The 26196-nt window shown below is 45.5% G+C and overlaps 1 protein-coding gene across 1 annotated transcript; it reads left to right on the top strand.

The window, feature by feature from the left end:
* The first annotated feature begins 21013 nt into the window (after positions 1–21013).
* On the top strand, positions 21014–24748 carry RXFP3 (relaxin family peptide receptor 3). The gene has a single exon (XM_078677279.1). It carries the CDS (start codon positions 21045–21047, stop codon positions 22302–22304), a length of 1260 nt encoding a protein of 419 aa, XP_078533405.1. The 5' UTR covers positions 21014–21044; the 3' UTR covers positions 22305–24748.
* Positions 24749–26196: the final 1448 nt, after the last annotated feature.

Consider the following 26196-nt stretch of genomic DNA (forward strand, 5'->3'; position numbering starts at 1 on the left):
TAAAGGCTTCTATCCTTGCGGACATTGCCTTGCGTGCATGGCTAGTGTCATGGTGAAAAAGATACACATACCAGGTAATCCCAAACCTAAGGAGATTAAACAATTCTTGACTTGCAATTCCACATATGTAGTGTATGTTCTGGAATGTCCCTGCAGCAAAAAATATGTGGGGAGCACAATCTGTATGGCCAAAAAAAGAGTGCAGGAACACCTTAGAGCCATTACACACAAGGATAGCAAATATCCCATAGCAAGACATTTCTCCGAATACCATCAATCCAATAATAACCTATTGAAATATTACATAGTGGAACAGGTCAATATTGGTAAAAGAGGGGGAAATCGGCTGTTAGCACTCAGAAAACGAGAATCAAGGTGGATTTTAGATCTCGAGACCAGGTTCCCTGGGGGCCATAACCTTGATGAGGAACTGGCAACTCATTTGTATACATGATTGTGCAAATATGAGTCATTAGATGCTGGTAACTAATGCAATGTAAATTATTGAATTAACCTGATAACTGACCTTTTCCGGCTTTGATCACTGTATATACATGTCTTTTTAGTGCAATAAGATTTTAATTTCACCTTTTATCACAATTTTTTTAGGACACGAGAGAAACTTCACTTCACTACCTCGGCACCATACTGAGTTCCTAAACTGGTTTCTCTCCTCCTTTTAAATGAATTTGGAAGCACTTAATTTTTGGCATTATTTGAGCACTAGACTGCGCTATATTGCTGGCATTGGCAATACCACATAGAAACTGAAGAATGTTTGATAAACTGTGAGTCGATCTGGTGAGATGCACTGGACTGGTATGCATTAACAAAAAGCAATAAGGGCACTAGACCGTATGCATCAGTTAGTATGAATTCCAAATATTTTAGCCTTGATGAGGTAAATAATTCAGGACAATACCAGTAAGCAGGGCGGATAATAAGTGTGGGTGACAAGTCGCCAACCGCCAACTGCATTAAGCCTAGGACGTTACATTTAATGGCACTAGACCGATTAAATTGCTAGGCTTACATTCCAAAGAAAGAATTTGGAAGCCTGTGTATATAAATTGTCTCTATGCAGATTGACTCGTGAGGCAGCCTATTTGTGTGTATATATACTTGATTTTGGAGGGTGCAGGCTGTGTCTTGTAACAGTATGTCACCACTCAATGATGGCCGACAACATTACAGTTTAAGTCACGTGATTTGTGCAAAGGGACACCCTTGTTTATGTTGATTGTGGTTTGCTTTAGTTACAAAAATGCCAGTATACTTCGAAGCATTGTGTGATCAAGGGTGTGATCAAGACACTGCATAGTGTTGAAACGCGTAGCGTAATTTGAGAATAAAACTTTACATCAGTATCTGTCTCTGAGTGCGTACTTGCTGACCAGCAACTTTGAAGTAATAAAGAAGTAACGGACGGGGTTCGCCGCCGATGTACGCCACCCGACGATGGGAGTAATGGTCTCAGAAGAACCCAATCTGCTTGGATATATATATATATATATATATATATATATATATATATATATATATATATGTATATCTATAGATAGATAGATACATATTTAGATAAATATATATTGATGATATATATATATATATATATTCACTGAAAAAACCATAGGTTATAGACCATATATAGTTAGGAATTAGCATTTACAAAACCTTGAAAATTCACTGAAAAAACCATAGGTTATAGACCATATATAGTTAGGAATTAGCATTTACAAAACCTTATTTTACTCACACAAAACCATTGAAATTCCATATATAGTTAGTTGCACTAACTATATATCGCGCACCCGCAATCCACTGCTGATGATGTCACATATTACATCATTCATGACATGGTCAGTGACATCACTGATGACATCACTGATGACATCTCAAATGACATCACTGATGACATGACTGATAACAACATCCAGTGATTTTTTGTTTCTGTAAAGTTTAAATATGTCTTACATATTGAAGATTGAGTGGATGTGTAAGTGTCCGGACGAAGGATTTAGTAGGTGCATGACTAACTGTATGAGTGAGTGATTAAATGTGTCTCACTGAGTGCATGGGTTAGTGACTAAACTGTCTTAATTTGTGCATCATTATGTCTGTTGTTCTGTAAACTGCTGCATGTGTTGATCAGTATCTGTATGAGTAACTATATGGGTTATTGATTGATTGCCCAAGTATTTGTATGGGAGACTGAGTGTGTGTGTGGCTGGCTGGGAGGTGTGTGACTCTGTGCAGATCAATGTGTACTTGTATCAATGATTGTATAAGAAGGTAAGTATGTGTTAGTATATGTTTGAAAATGTAAGGTGCTCTATGTTTAACTGTATAGACAAGAAAATGGAAGTGTCATTGATTCTTTACATGACTGACTAGGTGAGTGAGTAACTCCATGGATGAGTGGCAGACTGTGACTGTCTGTATAGGTGTATGAGTGCATATGATAGTGTTGTAAAGATGAGTGATTGTATGTATGAATGATTGTATGGGTGAATGAGTGAAGGTGTGTGTAGACGTAGGAATCAGTGAGTGCGTATGTAGTAACTAGTATTGGTGTGTCAATGGTTTCAAAAATTATACTCTGTATTTAACACTGGGTGAAACAGAGGTTATATTAAAATGTGAGGAGATGCATTGTATTGTCACATGAATGATATCATCAGTGATGTGGTCATTGATGTCAAATGAGATGTCATCAGTGATGTCATCAGTGATGTCATTTGAGATGTCATCAGTGATGTCATCAGTGATGTCACTGACCATGTCATGAATGATGTAATATGTGACATCATCAGCAGTGGATTGCGGGTGCGCGATATATAGTTAGTGCAACTAACTATATATGGAATTTCAATGGTTTTGTGTGAGTAAAATAAGGTTTTGTAAATGCTAATTCCTAACTATATATGGTCTATAACCTATGGTTTTTTCAGTGAATTTTCAAGGTTTTGTAAATGCTAATTCCTAACTATATATGGTCTATAACCTATGGTTTTTTCAGTGAATTTCATTGTTTTTTTAACAGCTAATATCTGTAGCTGTAAAATGTATTCTTCTTTAAATCCAAAAATATATTTTATATGTTTATGAATAATTTTTTTTTTTTATATTTTTTTTTCTTCGTTCCCGCTTCGCGAATCGGGAAGCTTCCCGTTAGCTGACCTTGATGCCGCGAAATAGACCGCGAGCCGGTAAACGTTTCTTTACCGCAACTGCCGCGTTAGAAAACATCGTGACGCCTCCCGTCCGCATCACGTTTCGCGTTGTCGCGTGATACGTCATATGACGTGCTGCGTTAGCGAACTGGTACGCGAAGCGAGTCGCAAAGCGCAGGTTTCTGGAAGCAAACCGGGAGGCCCTGCAAAGCGCTTAACGTAAACACAGCAGGTCATGTGACTTGGTAATAACACTTTTCATTGGTTCATTTCACTTTTGGTTTCCTAATGATGTAAGACTAGGTCATATAATCTAAAATGAACACTTTTCATTGGTTGAGAACTCTTGTTTTTCCCAAATGATGAAAATCCCTCCTTCTTTCCTCACTCTGACTTTCATCATTGTGAGAGAAAGACCCTTTGTGATCACTGAGCAATGGCTTCTTTAGTAGCTTCAGCTGGTGCTTCCCCACCACCTCCACCACATCCAAGGAAGAGTGGACCACCTGCTCAAGTTATAATTCAACAAGAAGAGGAAGAAGAGGAACAGGACGACGAGCACGAAGAGAGGCAGTTTTTGCCTGAGCAACCCAGGACGTCTCACCGGAAAGAAAACTTCATTTGGCAATTTTTTTAAATTCCCAAAGGTCAGAAAAAAGTAAATGCAAGATACGTAACTTGCCTTATATGTCAAGATAGACTGTCCAGAGGAACCGAGAAAAAATACGGTTTCGGAAACTACACAATGCATCGCCATATGACTAGGTGGCATCCTAACAACTACAGTGCTGCACAGTTTCGGAACGACCTAGATAATCTCCCTATTATGGCCAGAAGATCTGTTGTACCGGAAGTAACGGGACCAGAGGGCAGGGAGATGGTGCCAAATATACAAATGAAATTTGGTGAAGTAAAACACATCTGCGTATTTTGCGATGGATTCATTTCCTACGGAGAAAGAAGCATCACTCTGATCAACAGAGCTATTGACTATCATATACAAGTTTGTACGAAACGCCCAAAATAATAAATACTTCTTTTTTTGTTTTGTTGCTCCTGTTGAGCCCTTTACAATGAATCGTTTTCATTGCCCCCTCCAAGAAAACCCCCAAAAAATATAAAACTGTTGAGAAAAATTCAAAAAAAGTAAAAAAATGTTCCGAAAAATAATAAAAAAAATATAAAACAACAAAAACAATAAAAAAAAAAGTTCTTTTCAGAACTACCTCCCCGTTATTAAAAAATTGGTACAATATTTGGAACTGTGCCAACCTCTATTTCTCTTAGTCCGCTTCCCAGTTCGCTCCCCGGTACGCGAACCGGAAGCGAACCAAAAACAGTAAGTATAAGGGAAGGAAACAGACACTTATGTTAAAAGAAAGACAGCTATAGGGGAGTAAACTAGAGATACTATTACCCGTAATCCACTGCTGATGATGTCACATATTACATCATTCATGACATGCTCAGTGACATCATCAGCAGAGGATTGCGGGTTTTTTGGCAACGTGCCTTATCCACGGTTTAATAACGCTGCCTTTTGCTTTATATAAGTTTTCAAATTGTATGAAATATATACCAATAGGTCGTTATGAACCTTTAGGTAGTGCTTTTCTTCATGAGGTCTGGTCGCTTCCATACACATACAGATGTTTCAAAGATGATCAAGAAGTTTATCTGAATGGAGAGGAATGCACTGAGACACCAGATCATTCACTAATGTGTAGGCACATACAGTTACACGGTTCATGCAACAAACACCGACCAAATATGGCTTGCGTGTTGCAAGGCACGCCAGTTCCTGCTATCATCCCCACGTTCAAGTTGTTGGAAAATGGTAGTTATTTGATGCTCAATAATGAAGATTTTTCTGGGTTAATTAAAAGTATTCCTTTTATCGTAACAGTAAGTGAACGGGTTATTTGCTGCAGAAATGTTCTATTTCCTCCCACACATGAACATAGGGAGTTTTCAATCTCGCCACAAATACCAACCTTGGGAGCAGATTTCAACGGCATGGCAAGAATAAGAGCTCTTTTGTCTCAGAGAGAGGTGGCCTTGAGTTCGGCCCGTGAAACTTTCGTGCTTCACATAGCGAACACCCGTACAGAGGTGCAGACCCTTTTCCATTCAGATTTGCCTTTCCATTTCAGCAAGATGGTTCGGACTATCTCTAACGCATCCTCCACAAAGGCCCTGGCGCACTTTTTTAAAGTTGTTACCAGTGGTCTCGTGACTTCATTTGAGAAAATCTTTGGAGTCATCCCTGCTTCCTTTCATTGTATTTTTTCCACTCTGCTTCGTGGATTGCCATTTTTACTTGCATTACCAGCAGACGCTCTTGTGCTTTTTTACATTTTTAAATATGGATGTCCCTCCTATGCAACCTCCCGCCCTGCAGCTGCTGACACTGTTCCGCAATCGCATGCTAGAATATTATGGCACAATGCCGTTGGCGATATTAAGCACGGCATATGGATTATCTTTTCGATTCTCCTACTTCACCTGTGTCCAGCCTGTATTTCACTGCCTGACCTGTGATTTCGATTGGGCCATTGATTTGTGTCTCTGCGGACCGGTTTCTCCTGACGTCGACTTTAATCAGCTGATGACTCCTATCATTACTCACGAGTTGGTTTGTCCTGGCGAAAGGATTATGGCTGTGGCATTGATGCATGGACTAATTGGTCCCTGGAATTTACTGGCGGCAACACAGTCTTTCTTGGAACAGAGCTTTCTTGAAAACCCACCGAGCTGTCCTCTGATGGTGATAGAGGATCCGGTGCTGGGAGAGCACGTATGTTCTTTTCCGCTTTTAAATTGGATGGCTGAACTGTTTTCGGATGAAGACGGTGACTTCCTATTGGAGGCTGTTGCAGCTTATTTTGCATACACAGTTATGTCATAGACCTTTTTCATGTTTGATATGCTGAGTACTAGCATTTCATTGACAATTCATTGACTTATTTGTCAAGTTTTTATTATTTACCTTGCCTATTGGCTTAAGACTCGATAAAGTACTTGGCTGTTTTATTTTTCTTTAGCATTACATTTTCCTAGTTTTTAATGCTTTACCTTGCGGACCGTCCACATATAAACTTGCAATCTGCTCTCATGAGATGGCACTTCTATTATCTTATTCAGTTCGTTTCCGGATCATGGGGAGGTGTCATCTACGTCCTGGATATCTTTACACCGTGTTAAGTTAGCATGGGCTCATTACCGGTTTAAACGCCATTTTTCCTTTTTTGCAACTTCTGCACACGACACTTAGTTGTTGCTTTAGCTTTCAACCTAGTAGTTCATCGTGGTTTACATGAGAATAATATGTTATTGCTCTACTATCTGCTTTGCTTGTTAAACTATATCTGTACAGCGAGTGCTAAAGTTTCAAGAACAACACGATACAGAATTGTTATGAGGTCTGATCTCCACGACTTCATACTCATAACATAAGTGCAACTTCTGCCAATTCTGGGCATGAGGCGGGTTTTATATTGCTTTGCCGAACACACATACACAACACTTGATGCGGTTCACATGAAGAGAGAGCTGGTGTATGCTGATGTGATTCCTTCAAATCTAAGACACTAAAGTATGGGCACGCCCTAAACCAACACAAAGAGACCTTCTTAGCAAATAATATAATATGTGTATTAGGGAGGGTGAGATATAAGCAGCCGCAGGCCGTGGAGGGAGTTACGGTAAGGCAGGGAGGCGGGGAGGGGGAGAAGCAGGGTGGAGCCCTCTCCACCCTGCCCCTCCCCCTCCCCGCCTCCCTGCCCCACCGTAACTCCCTCCACGGCCCGCGGCTGCTTATAAGTGTTGCTAACTCTTATTCATTTACAGCATGTTAACATACTGTCACCATTCGCTTTTTATGTACTAGTAACTATGCTGGTAATTTTGCTACTGATAATATGTGTACTTGTATTATCTAAGATACTACGCCTGAGAAGACGGCATTAGTAAATAAACATTTCAAATACACATGTGTTCTTCTTAACTCCATGTTCTGGTTTCTAAGAAATATATAACGACCGACTGTTCATGAGTTCCACGTATCCTGAGGTACTATAAGTTCATATTCTGGATTGTCTAAACATTGAGAGTTTGTTATATCCAATGTGACACTGTACCTAGCTTGCTAAGGGGTTTTTGATTACTAAGGTGAGTTTTGGGACACCCTAATTCGCCGAGGTTCCAATCCTCTGTCCACAGTTCTGTGTGAGAACAGAAACCCTGCGACAGGGGCACCCCGACCCTTGCTGGAGCTTCATCACACTTGCGATACAACTCCAGCAATGCGCCACCTTTATGGCACAGATACATCACGCATCTGTGCTGTTTTTGCCCCATGATGCGCCGCATTGTAAATGCAGCACACCATAGGTGACGGAACAGCGGCACAGAATGACTAACACATCCCTGGTGATGCGCCAGTCATCATAAATCTATCCCTATGCTTCTTATCTTGTTAGAGATGAACCGCCATATGTATCATCAAAGTTTTTTGCATTTCCTAAATAGCGAACTTTAAGGAATAAATAGCGATTCTTTACCATTCCTAGTTTGCGATGAGCTATTTGCTAATTACAAATTACCCATTCATTTCCTTCATTTCCATAGGGCGGTTGGACTCACTTTTAGCTCGAACGGCTGAATGGATTTGCACGAAACTTGGCAAAATTGTAGGGACTGGTAGCCCGATGTGCCTTTGCTATGTCTCAAGATATATGCTCCAGTGGTTTTTACGAAAATTAACTTTGAAAAATATATATTGGGCTACATTGGCCTATATATATGTTGGAACCCAAATGTAGCCCAATGTAGCCCAATGAAGCCCAATGAAGCCCAATGTAGCCCAATGTAGCCCAAAGATGGCCGCCAGAGACGAAAAAAAACAAATGTAGCCCAAATATCAGCCAGATGTAGCCCAACTATAGCCCAGTGACAGAATGACCAATCAGCGTCGCAAACCTCCGTTACGCGAAGCGGAGCGCTGTTACAGATATATATCTTTTTTTGAACGTTAATTTCTCAAAATCCACTGGAGCACATATATTGAGACCTAGCAAAGGCACATCGGGCTACCAGTCCCTAATATTTTACCAAGTTTCGTGCAAATCCATTCAGCCGTTCGATTATTATTATTTTTTTTTTTTTTTTGCCCCGCGGGGCCCTTTTAAAACCTCCACATCAAACCTAGGGGGTCAGCGAGGATCTACTATTCCCCCTTATGGTCATTTGCCCCTTCGCTTTCGCCTCCTCTTGTCTCTCGATCCTACCGAGAGACAAGATGGCGGCCGCTACGGACTGTTTGGAATGTTGACAGACGCCGGAGAACCAATCAGCTTCGCTTCACAAAGCTCCGTTGCGCAAAAAGTACGCGTCCTGGAGCGCTGCCCGGTCCGCTGTTACAGATATATATCTTTTTTTAAACGTTAATTTCTCAAAATCCACTGTAGCACATATATTGAGACCTACAAAAGGCACATCGGGCTACCAGTCCCTACAAATTTGCCAAGTTTCGTGCAAATCCATTCAGCCGTTCGGGCTAAAAGTGAGGCCAACCGCCCTATGGAAAACTCAATGTTAAAAACACGTTTTGGGACCCCCCTTTTTTCTCGACCCCCCCTGGACGAACCCCCCCCAATTTTCAGGGGCTGCTCAGAAACAAAATGTGCCATTTTCCTGAAAATTTCAGCCAATTCCGTCCACAAACGCCAAAGTTATTAGACATAGAATTTTCAAAAAACCCATAGAGAAAAAATCCTAACTATATATACCTACTGGCGACGGCCAGTAGGTAATATATATATATATATATATATATATATTCACTGAAAAAAACATAGGTTTCAGGCCTGATATAGTTAGGAATTAGCATTTAAAAAACCTTTGAAATTCAATGAAAAAAATATAGGTTTCAGACCCGATATAGTTAGGAATTAGTATTTAAAAAACCTTAGAAATTCACTGAAAAAAACGTAGGTTTTATGGGTGTTATAGTTAGCTGGACATTTCACTCGTACAAAACCATTGAAATTCTCCGATATAGTTAGTTGTACTGACTATATCTCGCGCGCCCGCAATCTACTGCTGATGATGTCACATATTACATCATTCATGACATGGTCAGTGACATCACTGATGACATCTCAAATGACATCACTGATGACATCACTGAAACCTATGTTTTTTTCAGTGAATTTCAAAGGTTTTTTAAATGCTAATTCCTAACTGTATCAGGCCTAAAACCTATGTTTTTTTTGTGAATTTCAAAGGTTTTTAAAATAGTAATTCCTAACTATATCAGGCCTGAAACATTTGGTTTTTTCAGAGAATTTCAAAGGTTTTGTAAATGACAATTTTTAAATGTATTAATTGTTATCTTTTTTTTATCCTGATTTACTACATTTTTTAAACTATTTATTTTTAGACATTTTGTTTTTTAAATTACATTGTAATTTCATTATACATTAAATTACAAAATACACTTTCTCAGAATGAATTACTTTAGTTTAAATACTTTGCAAAGAGGCAATAGACTTTTAAGTACAATAGTTACAGTTGTTGCAATGGGCAACACAATTTCAAACACAATGCAACATTGACCTCAATGTGTTTTTCTAGTTAAATGCAATTAGTTACTTTATGGGTTACTTTTCTAACCACAGGACTGGATCCTAGATTCAGTCCTTGGACATCTCCTGTAAACGGTTGAGTAAAAGTGTTTTAGTTACAGTAGTGATTTTTAAGGAATATTAATGTATTATTAAAAGTTGACACTTAATTTTTTTCACATAGAATCACCAATGTTATCCTATTGGAGGTAATTCACTTAGCAGGTAAGTAGTGTTATCATTACTTTTTCTTACTCAGTGGTGGATCCTGGTTCCAGCACTGGTGCATCTCCTGTAAACAGTTGAAAGAAGTCATACAGGCGATTTTTAAGGAATATGTTAAGTTTGTGAAAATAGACACTGGATTCCTATGGAATGAAATACAAGTTACTGTAAGTACGGTTAGAATTACTTTTCAGGATCAGTAGTGGGCTGAAAGATGCAGCACTGAGGTCTCTCCTGATAACAGGTGAGTAAATCAGAATTCGTAGTTCAGCTGATTTTAGAGGGATTTCCTAAAGTTCCAAAACTCCACACTTAGAAGAATTTCCTAGTGAAACCAGTCAATGTTAGCCTAAGGAAGGAAATTCAAGTTACTGGTAAGTATGGTTAGAATTACTTTTCAGGACCAGTACTGAGCTCAAAGATGCAGCACTGAGGTTTCACCTGATAACAGGTGAGTAAATCGGAATTCGTAGTTCGGCTGATTTTAGAGGAATTTTTTTAAGTTCCAAAACTCCACACTTAAAAGAATTTTCAAGTGAAACCAGTCAATGTTAGCCTATGGAAGGAAATTCAAGTTACTGTAAGTATGGTTAGAATTACTTTTCAGGATCAGTAGTGGGCTGAAAGATGCAGCACTGAGGTTTCTCCTGATAACAGGTGAGTAAATCGGAATTCGTAGTTCGCTTGATTTTAGAGGAATATTTTGCTCAATGGTAAAGGAAGGGGGCGGGGCCTGAGGTGACATGTGTGCAAACACGCCCTGTGGCGCGTTTTAAGTTTGGGAATTCATTCCTCTTCAATCCTGAGGTCCCCTGTGGGCCAACTAGCCCACCAGGAACCTCCAGTATGCGCCAGGGGGCTGTGTTGCAGAGAGGTGTACAAAGGGGCATGGCCTCTTTACACGTCTCTGCAAGGCAGCCCCCTGGCGCGTTTGCAGAGGGGGAACTAATTCCCCTTGAATACTGCGGGTCCCTGGGGGCCAACTACCCCACCAGGAACCTCCAGTATGCACCAGGGGGCTGCGTTACAGAGAGATGTAAAAAGGGACGTGGCCTCTTTACCCCTCTCTGCAAGGCAGCCCCCTGGCACATTTGCAGAGGAGGAACTAATTCCCCTTAAATACTGGGGGTCCCTGGGGGCCAACTAGCCCACCAGGAACCTCCAGTATGCGCCAGGGGGCTGCGTTGCAGAGAGGTGTAAAAAGGGGTGTGGTCTCATACACCTCTCTGCAACGCAGCACCCTGGCGCATTTTCAGTGGGGGAACTAATTCCCCATGAATACTGTGGGTACCTGGGGGCCAACTAGCCCACCAGGAACCTCCAGTATGCGCCAGGGGGCTGCGTTGCAAAGAGGTGTAAAAAGGGGAGTGGCCTCTTTACACGTCTCTGCAAGGCAGTCCCTGGGGCATACTGCAGGTTCATGGTGGGCTACTTGGCCACCAGGGACCCCCAGTATTCAAGGGGAATTATTTCCCCCTCTGCAAACGCGCCAGGGGGTGCGTTTGCAGAGTGGTGCCTTTTTTGGGGGGTGGCGATTGGCAGGTTACGTGTACCCTACGCGTATCCCATGATTTAGGAGCAGGCCTAGGGGGTCAGGAACCTCCAGTATGTGCCAGGGGGCTGCCTTGCAGAGAGGTGTAAAAAGGGGCTTGCCCTCATTACACCTCTCTGCAACGTAGCCCCCTGGCACGTTTGCAGAGGGGAAAACTAATTCCCCTTGAATACTGGTGGTCCCTGGGGGCCAACTAGCCCCCCAGGAACCTCCAGTATGCGCCAGGGGGCTGCGTTGCAAAGAGGTGTAAAAAGGGGAGTGGCCTCTTTACACGTCTCTGCAAGGCAGTCCCCGGGGCATACTGCAGGTTCATGGTGGGCTACTTGGCCCCCAGGGACCCCCAGTATTCAAGGGGAATTATTTCCCCCTCTGCAAACATGCCAGGGGGTGCGTTTGCAGAGTGGTGCCTTTTTGGGGGGGGGACGATTGGCAGGTTACGCGTACCCTGCGCGTATCCCATGATTTAGGAGCAGGCCTAGGGGGTCAGGAACGTCCAGTATGTGCCAGGGGGCTGCCTTGCAGAGAGGTGTAAAAAGGGGCATGGCCTCATTACACCTCTCTGCAACGCAGCCCCTGGCGCGTTTGCAGAGGGGGAACTAATTCCCCTTGAATACTGGGGGTCCCTGGGGGCCAACTAGCCCCCCAGAAACCTCTAGTATGCGCCAGGGGTCTGCGTTGCAGAGAGGTGTAAAAGGGGGCATGGCCTTATTACACCTCTCTGCAACGCAGCCTCCTGCCTCCTGGCGCGTTTGCAGAGTGGGAACTAATTCCCCTTGAATACTGGGGGTCCCTTGGGGCCAACTAGGCCACCAGGAACCTCCAGTATGCGCCAGGGGGCTGCGTTGCAGAGAGGTGTAAAAAGGGGTGTGGCCTCTTTACACATCTCTGCAAGGCAGCCTCCTGCCCCTTGGCGCGTTTGCAGAGGGGGAACTAATTTCCCTTGAATACTGGGGGTCCCTGGGGGCCAAGTAGCCCACCAGGAACCTCCAGTATGCGCCAAGGGGCTGTGTTGCAGAGAGGTGTAAAAAGGGGCGTGACCTCTTTACACGTCTCTCCAAGGCAGTCCTCGGAGGTGTAAAAAGGGGCGTGGCCTACGCGTATCCCATGATTTCTTTATTTTTTAATAATATTTTTTTGGCCTTGGGGGTCCTTGTGGGACCCTCTGAGCAGGCCTAGGGTGTCAGGGTGTTTCTACCCTGTCCCCTTTGTGTGTTTTGCACGTTTGTTTCACTGCTTTCTTGTGCCTCGGTTCTACTGAATTCGTAGTTCGGCTGATTTTAGAGGAATTTTTTTAAGTTCCAAAACTCCACACTTAAAAGAATTTCCTAGTGAAACCAGTCAATGTTAGCCTAAGGAAGGAAATTCAAGTTACTGGTAAGTATGGTTAGAATTACTTTTCAGGACCAGTACTGAGCTCAAAGATGCAGCACTGAGGTTTCACCTGATAACAGGTGAGTAAATCGGAATTCGCAGTTCGGCTGATTTTAGAGGAATTTTTTTAAGTTCCAAAACTCCACACTTAAAAGAATTTTCAAGTGAAACCAGTCAATGTTAGCCTATGGAAGGAAATTCAAGTTACTGTAAGTATGGTTAGAATTACTTTTCAGGATCAGTAGTGGGCTGAAAGATGCAGCACTGAGGTTTCTCCTGATAACAGGTGAGTAAATCGGAATTCGTAGTTCGCTTGATTTTAGAGGAATATTTTGCTCAATGGTAAAGGAAGGGGGCGGGGCCTGAGGTGACATGTGTGCAAACACGCCCTGTGGCGCGTTTTAAGTTTGGGAATTCATTCCTCTTCAATCCTGAGGTCCCCTGTGGGCCAACTAGCCCACCAGGAACCTCCAGTATGCGCCAGGGGGCTGTGTTGCAGAGAGGTGTACAAAGGGGCATGGCCTCTTTACACGTCTCTGCAAGGCAGCCCCCTGGCGCGTTTGCAGAGGGGGAACTAATTCCCCTTGAATACTGCGGGTCCCTGGGGGCCAACTACCCCACCAGGAACCTCCAGTATGCACCAGGGGGCTGCGTTACAGAGAGATGTAAAAAGGGACGTGGCCTCTTTACCCCTCTCTGCAAGGCAGCCCCCTGGCACATTTGCAGAGGAGGAACTAATTCCCCTTAAATACTGGGGGTCCCTGGGGGCCAACTAGCCCACCAGGAACCTCCAGTATGCGCCAGGGGGCTGCGTTGCAGAGAGGTGTAAAAAGGGGTGTGGTCTCATACACCTCTCTGCAACGCAGCACCCTGGCGCATTTTCAGTGGGGGAACTAATTCCCCATGAATACTGTGGGTACCTGGGGGCCAACTAGCCCACCAGGAACCTCCAGTATGCGCCAGGGGGCTGCGTTGCAAAGAGGTGTAAAAAGGGGAGTGGCCTCTTTACACGTCTCTGCAAGGCAGTCCCTGGGGCATACTGCAGGTTCATGGTGGGCTACTTGGCCCCCAGGGACCCCCAGTATTCAAGGGGAATTATTTCCCCCTCTGCAAACGCGCCAGGGGGTGCGTTTGCAGAGTGGTGCCTTTTTTGGGGGGTGGCGATTGGCAGGTTACGCGTACCCTACGCGTATCCCATGATTTAGGAGCAGGCCTAGGGGGTCAGGAACCTCCAGTATGTGCCAGGGGGCTGCCTTGCAGAGAGGTGTAAAAAGGGGCATGGCCTCATTACACCTCTCTGCAACGTAGCCCCCTGGCACGTTTGCAGAGGGGAAAACTAATTCCCCTTGAATACTGGTGGTCCCTGGGGGCCAACTAGCCCCCCAGGAACCTCCAGTATGCGCCAGGGGGCTGCGTTGCAAAGAGGTGTAAAAAGGGGAGTGGCCTCTTTACACGTCTCTGCAAGGCAGTCCCCGGGGCATACTGCAGGTTCATGGTGGGCTACTTGGCCCCCAGGGACCCCCAGTATTCAAGGGGAATTATTTCCCCCTCTGCAAACATGCCAGGGGGTGCGTTTGCAGAGTGGTGCCTTTTTGGGGGGGGGGGGCGATTGGCAGGTTACGCGTACCCTGCGCGTATCCCATGATTTAGGAGCAGGCCTAGGGGGTCAGGAACCTCCAGTATGTGCCAGGGGGCTGCCTTGCAGAGAGGTGTAAAAAGGGGCATGGCCTCATTACACCTCTCTGCAACGCAGCCCCTGGCGCGTTTGCAGAGGGGGAACTAATTCCCCTTGAATACTGGGGGTCCCTGGGGGCCAACTAGCCCCCCAGAAACCTCTAGTATGCGCCAGGGGTCTGCGTTGCAGAGAGGTGTAAAAGGGGGCATGGCCTTATTACACCTCTCTGCAACGCAGCCTCCTGCCTCCTGGCGCGTTTGCAGAGTGGGAACTAATTCCCCTTGAATACTGGGGGTCCCTTGGGGCCAACTAGGCCACCAGGAACCTCCAGTATGCGCCAGGGGGCTGCGTTGCAGAGAGGTGTAAAAAGGGGTGTGGCCTCTTTACACATCTCTGCAAGGCAGCCTCCTGTCCCTTGGCGCGTTTGCAGAGGGGGAACTAATTTCCCTTGAATACTGGGGGTCCCTGGGGGCCAAGTAGCCCACCAGGAACCTCCAGTATGCGCCAAGGGGCTGTGTTGCAGAGAGGTGTAAAAAGGGGCGTGGCCTCTTTACACGTCTCTCCAAGGCAGTCCTCGGAGGTGTAAAAAGGGGCGTGGCCTACGCGTATCCCATGATTTCTTTATTTTTTAATAATATTTTTTTGGCCTTGGGGGTCCTTGTGGGACCCTCTGAGCAGGCCTAGGGTGTCAGGGTGTTTCTACCCTGTCCCCTTTGTGTGTTTTGCACGTTTGTTTCACTGCTTTCTTGTGCCTCGGTTCTACTGAGGCACAAGATGGCTGCCAACACTTCCTGGTTTGGAGTGTTGACAGACAGTTGACATCCAATCAGCATGCAGCTCGTGCTCGGGAAGGTACAGAGTACAGTACAGAGTACGGTACTTCATCTCTAGATATATTTATGATTTTACTTTAGATTTTCTCAGGAACTACTGAACGGATTTACACCGTTTAACAAAAAGGGTAATCTGTGTACCCAACTCTACCTTTTTGCCAATTTTGGTGTAATTCCATTCAGCCGTTCGGGCTGTAGCCCTGGCTAAATGTCCTATGGAAAATTGCATGGGGAAAACACGTTTTGGGTCCCCCCTTTTTTCTCAGCCACCGCTTCAGGAATCACCTCCAAACTTTCAGGGAAGGAGCAGAGCAGGCCATTTTCTTGGAGAATTTCGTGTGTATTCGTCGACCGGCGCCAAAGTTATTCCAAATAGAATGTTGCAGATTTCCTATGGTCCTATGTCCTAACTATATCTACCTACTGGCGACCGCCAGTAGGTGACATAAATAATATTCTTACCTGCGCAATACTTACATTTTGTAGGCCTGGGTGCTGAACTCCACTCGGTACATGGAGTTTTCTGCACTTCGCGCTTCTGTAGTGCAGTGGAGTTTTTTCCTTGCTCGAGCTCATCAACGGTTAAGTTGGGGCTGACAAGTCTTGAACTATATTGGTGGCGGGCAGAGCATTTGATGTTGGCTACTCTGAAGAGGACTTGGTCTCATTGTTTATTAGATCAATGTGGTTTTGAATGAGGAAGGTACCCTGATAACACTGTTCTGCTGATACTTTTTTTTTTATTTGTCATCATTTGCCTTGGAAAAAGAACTCTGGTGCCTCCCTCAACCAGCGCCTGCCAGAAATGTTTGTTGAATGCCAATGATCGTAACATCCCATAGAACCTCTCCCTCTGTTGTCTGCCCAGGCCAGACAGCCAAACTGCAGATCACACCAAAGAAGTACAGGACCAAAGGAAGGCATAATCATTGGACTTGTCTCTTCCCCAGGTGGGTTCCTTTCATGTAAGATCTAGCCAGTTTAGAGTAGGAGACAAAAATTGATTTCTTTTTTTCACCAATGCTCTATCCAAACTGATGGTGTATTTAAAAGAATTTGCCCAGTCTGCCTCAGTTGGAGGCAAGATACTGATCCATTTTTTGCAAATCTCTCTCCGAGTGAGGAGAATCAAATAAAAAAACAGCTTTTTTACATCATTCGACATGTAATCATGCTGGGGTCGAACCCCGAAGAATATAAAAGCCAGACTTACCTGAAGTGCAGTCACGAGTATAGATGCACTACATCTACTCACATCCCCATAGTGAATAAATCAACACGTGAGTTGGTCACACTGTAAAATGGAACAATATGGCTATTTGAAGGATCAATATTAATTGAAATTGATGCGCAACGGCATATAAGCCCTGAGGAAGTTCGAGAGAGCTTGAACGAAACGCGTTGGCTGGATGTTTTTACTCTTCGGATTTTTCAACTTTGACACACTTAGGGCGAACAAAGCGATACATCCATCATCCCCTTTTGTATCGCTTTGTTCGCCCTAAGTGTGGCAGGGTATGCTCAGACGTGAGTCCCTTGCTCACTTGGCCACTGGATTCAAGATAGCCTGGCTGATGAGGATTATGAATCCGAAACCGGTCCCAGGATGCTTGTTTCCGGTCCAGGGAAGACATGGCTTGGCAGTTCGGGCTGGACTGTTCCCATGAGGCACAGGGTCAGACTGATTTGCATATGGCCATGTCTGAACTGGGGTGGCTGAGTGGGCTAAAGAATGGTGATGGATTAAACCCAGATCAGTGGACTGGGGGTGAGTGTTTGATTGGCTCAAACGCTCCGTCCATCATCCCCTTTTGTATCGCTTCATTTCCAAATTAACCTGTTGATTCGAACTGGTTGTATTTCTCAAAAAGTCCTTGAAAAAGTTCACACACAATGGCTCAGGCCAGTTGAGAGCAGATTACCAACATTCGGAAAACTGCTACATGGTCCTGGGATGGTGTCCAAAATGTGACTCGTTTACTTTGTAAATAAGTTAGTGCACACCTCTGCAATAAAACCACAACTAGAAAGGCTTTTCCACGCGTTTATCTTTAAACATCTCGGAGCCCTGCAAGGTCCTAACCTTTTTTGTTTCTGGCGGGTGCAGTAAAATGATCGGGCACAGTGTAGCACCAGGACTAGCCGTCAAGCAATAAACGAGAGTCAACACATACAATCTCATCAGGACCACGAAAGCAGGAAAAGTCAACCGGAGACCGACCAAGTTTCAGAAAGTGAATAGCCACGGCTCACAGGAACTGTGGAGAAAGCAAATATTAAAAGGAGTGAAAAATTAGCACAGCAAAAATCAATCTGAAACGTTCAATCTCATTGACTGAGGTGTAGCTTGTAAGGCCACAGGAAGTAACGCAGCAGTGCCCTCTGGCGGCTAGTTCTACACCTTCAAACATATATCCGTATTTTCACCCTAACAGACAGGATAGGATGCATGACTGTGCCCTTCTTACAATCGGTTGATGATAATTACTCGTCCTAATTTTGACTTACCTTTTCTATTATTAATTAATCATTTCAAGATAGTTATATCATCCGTTCGCCTTCTTGAAGGCATCGCGCTTAGCTTTTAACGTAACTTCTTGTGGCTTTTTTTTTTATTAGAAACTAGTCTTTGCATCAGGGTATTAATGGAAAAGGAGGGAAGTATGAATCAACAAAGCAACGACGGAAAGAACGTCGAACAAACGAAGTACACCAGAAATTAGAACTAAATTTAATGTAGGTGGTAATTGTATAGCGCGCGCCCATTTACAAGATGATGGTGCTATACAGTATCGCTGGCAGGGATGCATATAGAGAGTGAATCACGGCGGGGGGGGGGGGCGCTAGGTTCTAATACAAAAAGGTGAATAAATAAAGGAAGATGTAAGGAAAGGCGGAAAACGAAAGTAGAAGATATTTCATCAAAGAGGAAAGGAGTGGAGAATGTAAGAAAAGCGGGGAGAATTACATGATTAAAGAATGTATGTAAAGAGGACCGAGGGGAAAATACAGCAAAACAAAAAAGAGGCAAAAAGGCAGTTGCCATAAAAAAAAAACTTGATACAATAAAATAAGTTGGGGTGATAAAAACTAGAGGATCTAAAACGTGAAACGAATAACGATAAAAATCATGACATAGTGAACGAAGGAGCGTTAAGAACGGATAGCAAAAAACCTCGTAGATTGTCTAAGGTGCCTCACAGTTGAACATGGAGATGAGTGGATTAGAGAGGAATGCTCGGGAATGGCCATGGATAAAGAAAGAAGGAAGAGTAGGAGGCGGGAAAAAGGAAGGAATGAACGAAGGGAGCGAGAGGAATGATAGAAAGATACATGGGCATAAAAGGATGAAGGGTGGTGAATAAGGAAGAAAGGAAGGAGGGAGGGAGGGAATGAAGGACGGGGACCAGGAGGAAGAGGAAGAGAAAGCAGGAAGAAAGGAATGGAAAAGGAAGTAAGGGAGGGAGGGGAAATGGGGATAGTAGAAAAAAGGAAGGAAGTAAAGCAAGTTTGAAAGGTGAAAAGAGGAGGAAGCACGTATGACAGGGTAGGGATGGAGGGAGGGGGGAGGGAGGGAGGGAGGGAGGAAGGAAGGAAGGAAGGAAGGAAGGAAGGAGAAGGGAAGGGAAGGGAAGGGAAAGGTAGGGAACGGAAGGGAAGGAGGTGAGGAGGATGAAGGAAGGAAGGGGAGCAAGAAGAAGGAATAAAGGAAGAGAGGGAGGGAGGAAGTAAGGGAGTGATTGGGAGGATGGGGGAGGGTGGGGGCAGGCAAGCTGGTTGGTTAGGAGGAACATAATTAATGAAGTTAGGAAGAAATTAGATGGAAGGAATGACTCCTGCTATTGTTTTTCCTTATGGCACTTCAATAATGTGTTAGTAATGTGTCGTGGGAAGGGTGTGGAAATAGGACGGACGGGGTCATTCTTGTGACCTGTAAGCTAGACAAGACTTAGTGGATGTTTGTACCTATGAAACAGCTAGTCTGTGGCGAATCGATAGCAGGGGGGTACGAACGCCTGGGGGCTGCGCTAGAGTCTGTGTCTCCTGGGAGTCGCCGTCTGCGCTTTCTCTTGCCAGCACCTTGGAGAGTTCCCTTCGAGGTGCCGCGCATGCGCCTTGCGTCGGCTCGCGCTCATTCAAATAGCAATGACAAGCGTGGGCTGCCACAGGAGCGGGAATGATAACAGAGAGACGCAACAGCCTGGAGAGTGCAGAGGAGAAGAGGGCGCGCTCACTCACCTGCTGCACCTCTCTTCCCTGAGCAGGGACACAGCAAGAGACGGCTGGATCGGATCCCCTGTACATAACTCGAAAATAATCCACGATGGATGTGCCAAGACTTGGAATACAAGAACCCTAAAAAAAAAACTAAGGAAACATGTAAGAAAGACAAAAAAACTATCTGCACTAGGAGAGGAACCGCGGAGTACTTTGAGCACCAATCTTGAAATTAATTTAAACCGGGGGACATGGCTCTTTTATCCCGCTCTCCTGGCCATGGGGCAAGTAACTGCGGCTAGTGCAAAGCCTGTACTTTGAAGATCTCGTGGAACACCTTGTCTGGACACAAGGTATATTGATGGCGGCCACATTAGGGAAACAAGAAATCGAATGCGTGAAATATGTGCAAACATCTTATAGAGCTGTGTTTGTGGGAGTAAGGCACCGGGCGCTGGACTGAGAGGACTGCTCATAAAGCCACGTCGTGGAGCAGGGCTCGCGTACCTGCTGCACCCCGCCGTGGGACAACCTATGCGGTAAAGTGCCTGCGGCGACCTGAATATGCTGAATATATTCTAACGTGTGTGGAAACCAGGGCACAGAGTTGATGCTTCGCCGCCGTGGAACACGGGGATGATAGATTCATAGTTCAGGGCAGGAACTGCGGAGGAAATCCGCTAGCGCTATACGACACCTACCTGCTGTCCCGGCTCAGCAGCGGGTCAAGTAACTGCTCCAAAGAAAGCTCCGGTGACCGGGAAACTCATGTCTGGTGTGTGGCTGCTTTGAAGCTGAGTACGATTACAGAGCACAGACTTGGGACACAAAGAGCACAATTCCTGAATGATGCTGAGGGGGTTATGTGGAAACTTTGGGACTCTGCTCATGAAATGGCGCGCGGAACCAGAGGAGCTCCTATGTCAAATCCCGCATAATGGCCCTCGTCCAGTGGTAGGCGGAACGCACTTATCCAGTGCGCTGCAAAACCTGTGGAATGTCGCGACCTGTCCACGACTGAGGAGGTATACTCTGCAGGACACCAACAGAGTCGTCATGGGCGGGAGCCCGTTTCCATGGAATGCACTTTCTGGCACTTGGTTGCTAGGGAAGCGCTGGGTGCAGTGAACTGGCTTTGTGCGGACGTAGCCCTTGCTTTGGTATTCACGTGTGGGGCGTCAACCTTGGCGCTCACGTGAGGGGCGTCAGGCTTGGCGCTCACGTGAGGGGCGTCGGCCTTGGCGCTCAGGCGTAGGACCTTAACAGTCATTCTTCAACTCCTCCACCTGCCTCCAAAGGGGTTTTGAAAGCTGTGCTCTTCGGAAGACCCCGCAGAAACGAGGACACTACACGGCCGTTCCTGAACATGGGATGGATGGTGGCTGCAACCACACCACCTGCCTCCTAAGGCCTACCGGAAGCAGCATGCAGCAGGCTGAGGAGCGTGACCTGATCGGCATGTGGTCGCACTTCCTGGAGAGGCCACCCAACCGCACCACCAATCGGACCTTCTCGGATGAGCTGGACAGGAGAGAGGCGATCGGGGCCCTGGTGCGCATTGCCATCTCCGTGGTGTACTCCGTGGTGTGTGCCCTGGGTTTGGTGGGCAACCTACTTGTGCTCTACCTCATGAAGACCAAGCAGGGCTGGAAAAAGTCCTCCATCAACCTGTACGTCACCAGTCTTGCGGTCACAGACTTCCAGTTTGTGCTGACGCTGCCCTTCTGGGCGGTGGAGAATGCCCTGGACTTTACCTGGCTCTTTGGCAAGGCCATGTGCAAGATTGTGTCCTACGTGACTGCCATGAACATGTATGCTAGTGTCTTTTTCCTGACAGCCATGAGTGTGGCGCGCTACTACTCAGTGGCCTCAGCTCTCAAGACGAAGAGGAGGCCTATCAGCTGCTCGGCCAAGTGGACCAGTGCGCTCATCTGGGCGGCCGCCATATTGGCCTCCCTGCCACACGCCATCTTCTCCACCACGTCTACTGTGTCAGATGAGGTTCTCTGCCTGGTCAAGTTCCCAGTCACCAAAGGCAATGCCCAGTTCTGGCTGGGTCTCTACCACGCACAGAAGGTTCTGTTGGGCTTCCTGCTCCCCCTGCTCATCATCACCGTCTGCTACCTTATGTTGGTGCGTTTCATTACGGACAAGAATGTGAGTAGCACCAGCAACAAGCGCAGGTCGAAGGTGACCAAGTCTGTGACTATTGTGGTCTTGTCCTTCTTCCTCTGCTGGCTTCCCAACCAAGCCATCACCACCTGGGGGATCCTGGTCAAGCTGAACGTGGTTCAGTTTGGCTACGAGTACTTTACCACACAGACCTACATTTTCCCCGTCACCGTGTGCCTAGCACACTCCAACAGCTGCCTGAACCCCATATTGTACTGCCTGATGAGGCGCGAGTTCAGGAAGGCCCTCAAGAGCCTCTTCTGGAGGATTGCCTCCCCATCTCTTACCAACATGCGCCCCTTCACCGCTACCACCAAGCCGGAGCAAGACGAGCAGGCCCAGGGCATGGTACCCCTACACCCGGCTGAACCAGAGGTCACCTACTACCCGCCAGGTGCCGTCATTTACAACTGCAAATATGACCTTCTCCCAAGTGGCACGAGTGAGCAACGCTACTAGAGCGCCTAGAGGTGGTCCATGAACTGTCCAGCCATGCGCCACCCACCATTTGTCTAAATAGCCAATGCACAACGTATTTATCCTATGCATCTTAATATCTCCTTTTATCATTGAGTCATCAACCATTCATCAAGCTATCAACTATCCGTTCATTCATGTATCCATCCATCCATCCATCCTTCAATCCCACTGCTCAACTATCCCGCACAGAATTACCCTTTCATTCCATTAACGTACTTACACATCTGCCTGCCATAAATCCATGTTAATCTATGCCTCCATTGCTTTACAACACAACAAACCACTGAGTCCTCCACCTATATATCCACACATACACATCGACCTGTCATCAGGCCTTTCCACCTAGCTGTCCTCCTACCTTCTTATATGCCAGTTCTCCAGACCACTAATTCCTTCCCCTACCCATCCAACTCAAGTATACATACCTTCCCCTATTTACCAATCTACGTATTAGTGTAATTATCCATCTATATATTAATCCATCCATCCATTCAGCCATCTATTCATCCACTCACCCCTACATATATACTCCCATCCACGTGGCTAGCTTCCCCTCACTCATCACTTTAATTCTATCCATATACATGTTAATCTCGAAATATATTGGTTGCCAGGGCTTCAAGTGTGATGAAAAAACGGGGGGGGGGGCTCCGAAAGGGGCGCCGCTATTGTAATTAAGGGCGTGGCTTAAAACACATAAGCTAAAAATCTGTGCTTAGCATAGTGTGCTGCCCGACTTGTATTTTGCTGTTTCTGTCATTGCATCCAGATAGGATACAACAAGTAACATCATACCTGTAACAAGTCAGGACTATTGGCTTTGTCAATGGTTTTTAGTTGCTGAAGATAAATAAGCAGCAACTATGGCTTGTATATAATATTGAAAAAGCTTCTACTTAGAGCCCTGGTGTCACCAGGAGGATGGTGCTGCTCCTGCGATTCAAAACGGGAAGGGAAATCCAAAGAGAAAATGACTCGCTTTAAAGGATTTCCCTTCCCCTACAACGCTCACCTGGCATGACATCGTAACTTCTCCACTAGTGAGAAGTGAGCAGTGTGAGCAGCGCATATCGATGTGCCTGCTGTCACTGCAGTCCGGACAAAAATGGACCACCTGTACCAGGGCACAAACAAAACAGAGCCCGATAGAGACCCGTTTTGATGCCCCCTTTAAAAAACTGCCGGACCCGTGAGACCCGGCCCACTTAAAGCCCTGTTGTTGCCTGTGTCTGCCGACTTTATTATGGCGTGTCTTCTAAATCATTTGTTCCTACCTCTACCCATTGCTCAATTCCCACCCTTACATCCATGGATGCTCCCACCCACCCATACATCCCTATGCCCGGCTATGCACTTATTTATTCACTTATTCACCTTTCTTCTCATTCACTCGTCCATCTGTCTTGGTTTCCACGAGTCAATTCACCTGTCATTCCACCCATCCGCCTTGCCATCTGCGCGTTCATTCAGCTATCTTCTCACTCACCTGCATATGTTTTACTACACGCCTTTCCTTTTCACACACTACTCACGGGAAACGGCCACTGCAACGAGTCCGTTTCCACGAATACATTAACCACGCATGCATTACAACGCATGCGTGGTTAACACGAAAGCCTTTACCACGCATACCTTTACTACGAGGTATGTAGTAAAGGCATATGTGGTAAAGGTTCAAAATAAACAAGGGGGGCTTGGGGGGGTCTCCCCCCCAAATAAAAACCTCACTTGAAATCACGTCATATTATGCAGGCAATCGTCGTCATTTAAGAGGAAACGGAAAAAAACGTCAGTTTCTTCTTAACGACGTACGACGTCACCACGCAAGAATTAGAGGAAAAGGTTATGCGTTAAAAAATCATTCCGTTGTAACGCATGCGTGGTAAAGGCATGCGTTGCAACGGAATGCGTTGTATAAACATACAACCACTACTCACCTGCCTCTTTAATCCCCTGACCACCTGTCTTTGACATTCGCCTGCCCATTCAACTGTCTCCCCACTCAGTTTTAGAAACAGTTTATTCACTTACCCGTCTGTCCTCCTGTTCCTGTGTCCACCTATTTAGCAATCTACCTGTTTATTTACCTGTCTTACCACCCACCTGCCCAGCAGGCTTTAAATCCACCTGTTCATTCATTTGTCACCCCACACACGTCCCCTCATGTCTTGCACCCACCTGTCTATTCTATGCATCTATGTCCTCTGCTCTCCAAGACTTTTTATGCATTTACTCATCCACCTATTACACGTCCACCGCACTCCACCTTTATGAACTCAGCTAACCACCTCTTTCATCCTTCCACCCGCCCTCATATGCAATTAAAGCAGGGGAGCATATGCCGGCCACTTGGTTTCTTCGTCTTTATAACATGTGCACGGGCACACACAATATGTAGTGTTGAATCTTTTCTTAAAATAATTAAAAAAAACGGAAGAACTGTTTTTGCTCACACTGCTGTCAATATTGCTTTACTTTGTTGGTGATAGTGATTTTCCCGAGAGAAAGTGCGGGGCTGTGAAGAGTTGTTGGTGGGTGGGAGTCTGGGGGGCGAGGTGGAGACTAGTAGGACAGGATTTTGCAGGAGTGGAGGGGGGCGGGGGTGGGGGTGGGTGTGGCCTCTGTGCCAGCCTGCGATAAACGTGAAGAGAGAGGATATAGGGGACATGGGACAGAAGCATCTGTGCAGGATGCGCCTTGCTCGCGCGTGGAGTTTGCATTTAAGTTGATTTTTTAGTTTCCCCGTTTATAGATGTTTGTAGCCGATGACTGTAGCCAATTTTTTGCTGTATTTTCAAAATATCGGGGCTTAGCGTTTCTTTGGAGGTTAACGTATGTCCCCACAGGAAAAGGTGTGAGTCTCAGGTGCTGTGTTTGACTCGTGTCGGGAAGAAAACCACGATACGTGGGGTTTACGTCTAAAGAACACTTGCATTTTAGATGCTGAACGGTCCGTGGGGTGCACTTATTTATAGGCGACCTCTTTAACACACAGAACATCAAAATTCACCATATCTGGCAAAGGTTAGAACCAGGGACGCGAGAAACCTGGAAGAGTGAAATGCCAAATCATACGGTAGGGGTGAGAAAATATAATTTTAAAGCAAGGCATACTATGCGCCTGTAACAACACATTTTGTTGTATTATTGTCTAGGTATTTGGAAATGTAAATTTAACGCACTGATAGAAAAGTGAACACTGCTGTAAAAATACACTGCTTTCTTAAAAAAGGAAACTATACACATTCACAAAATCTTAATCACCAGCGATTAATACTTCATCTTGCAAAGAAATGCACGCATGCCTCTGTATTACCACTGCTTTTTATGCCTCCGAGAGTAAAACGGACTGTGTAATATCACAGATAATGTTGAAATCAACACTATGAAACCCTACCTGTCCACATCTTTGAAATAAAAGGTGTGCTTCATTTATTCAGTTCATCTCCTCCCATTTTCAGGTTCTCCTTGTGTTCGCAGTCGCACCATATTAGGACCGTGAACACCTCAATTAACAGCCCCGTAAACAGTATTGCAAGGTTCACATTCATTAAGTATGTACCTCACCAGGGAACACTTCTGGACTCCAGTCTCGGATCTTACAAAGTTGTTGATTCCACTTAAGCCTGTGTGCCCTGTTGGTATAACGGCTTGCGTGAAACAGTCCCTGAGAGGTCAATATGCATCTGCAGGAATATTGAAAATAATGTCATGGCAAGGGAGGAACCATCTTTTCTACCTTGTTCCAATCACATTTCAGTATTTAAAGTTCTAGTTTCCTGCTGCAGACATAAGCCTTCTTGCTGCCAGTCCATCGAATGGGGATGTCCACGCGCTCGTCAACTGTGGCACATCTGTAAATGCCCGGTGA

This window comes from Lissotriton helveticus, chromosome 2_1 (assembly GCF_964261635.1).
Source record: "Lissotriton helveticus chromosome 2_1, aLisHel1.1, whole genome shotgun sequence".
Lineage (NCBI taxonomy): Eukaryota > Metazoa > Chordata > Amphibia > Caudata > Salamandridae > Lissotriton > Lissotriton helveticus.

What these genes read in the sequence shown, in the direction of transcription:
- RXFP3 (XM_078677279.1), top strand. Translation starts at nt 21,045, where the DNA reads ATGGATGGTGGCTGCAACCACACCACCTGCCTCCTAAGGCCTACCGGA.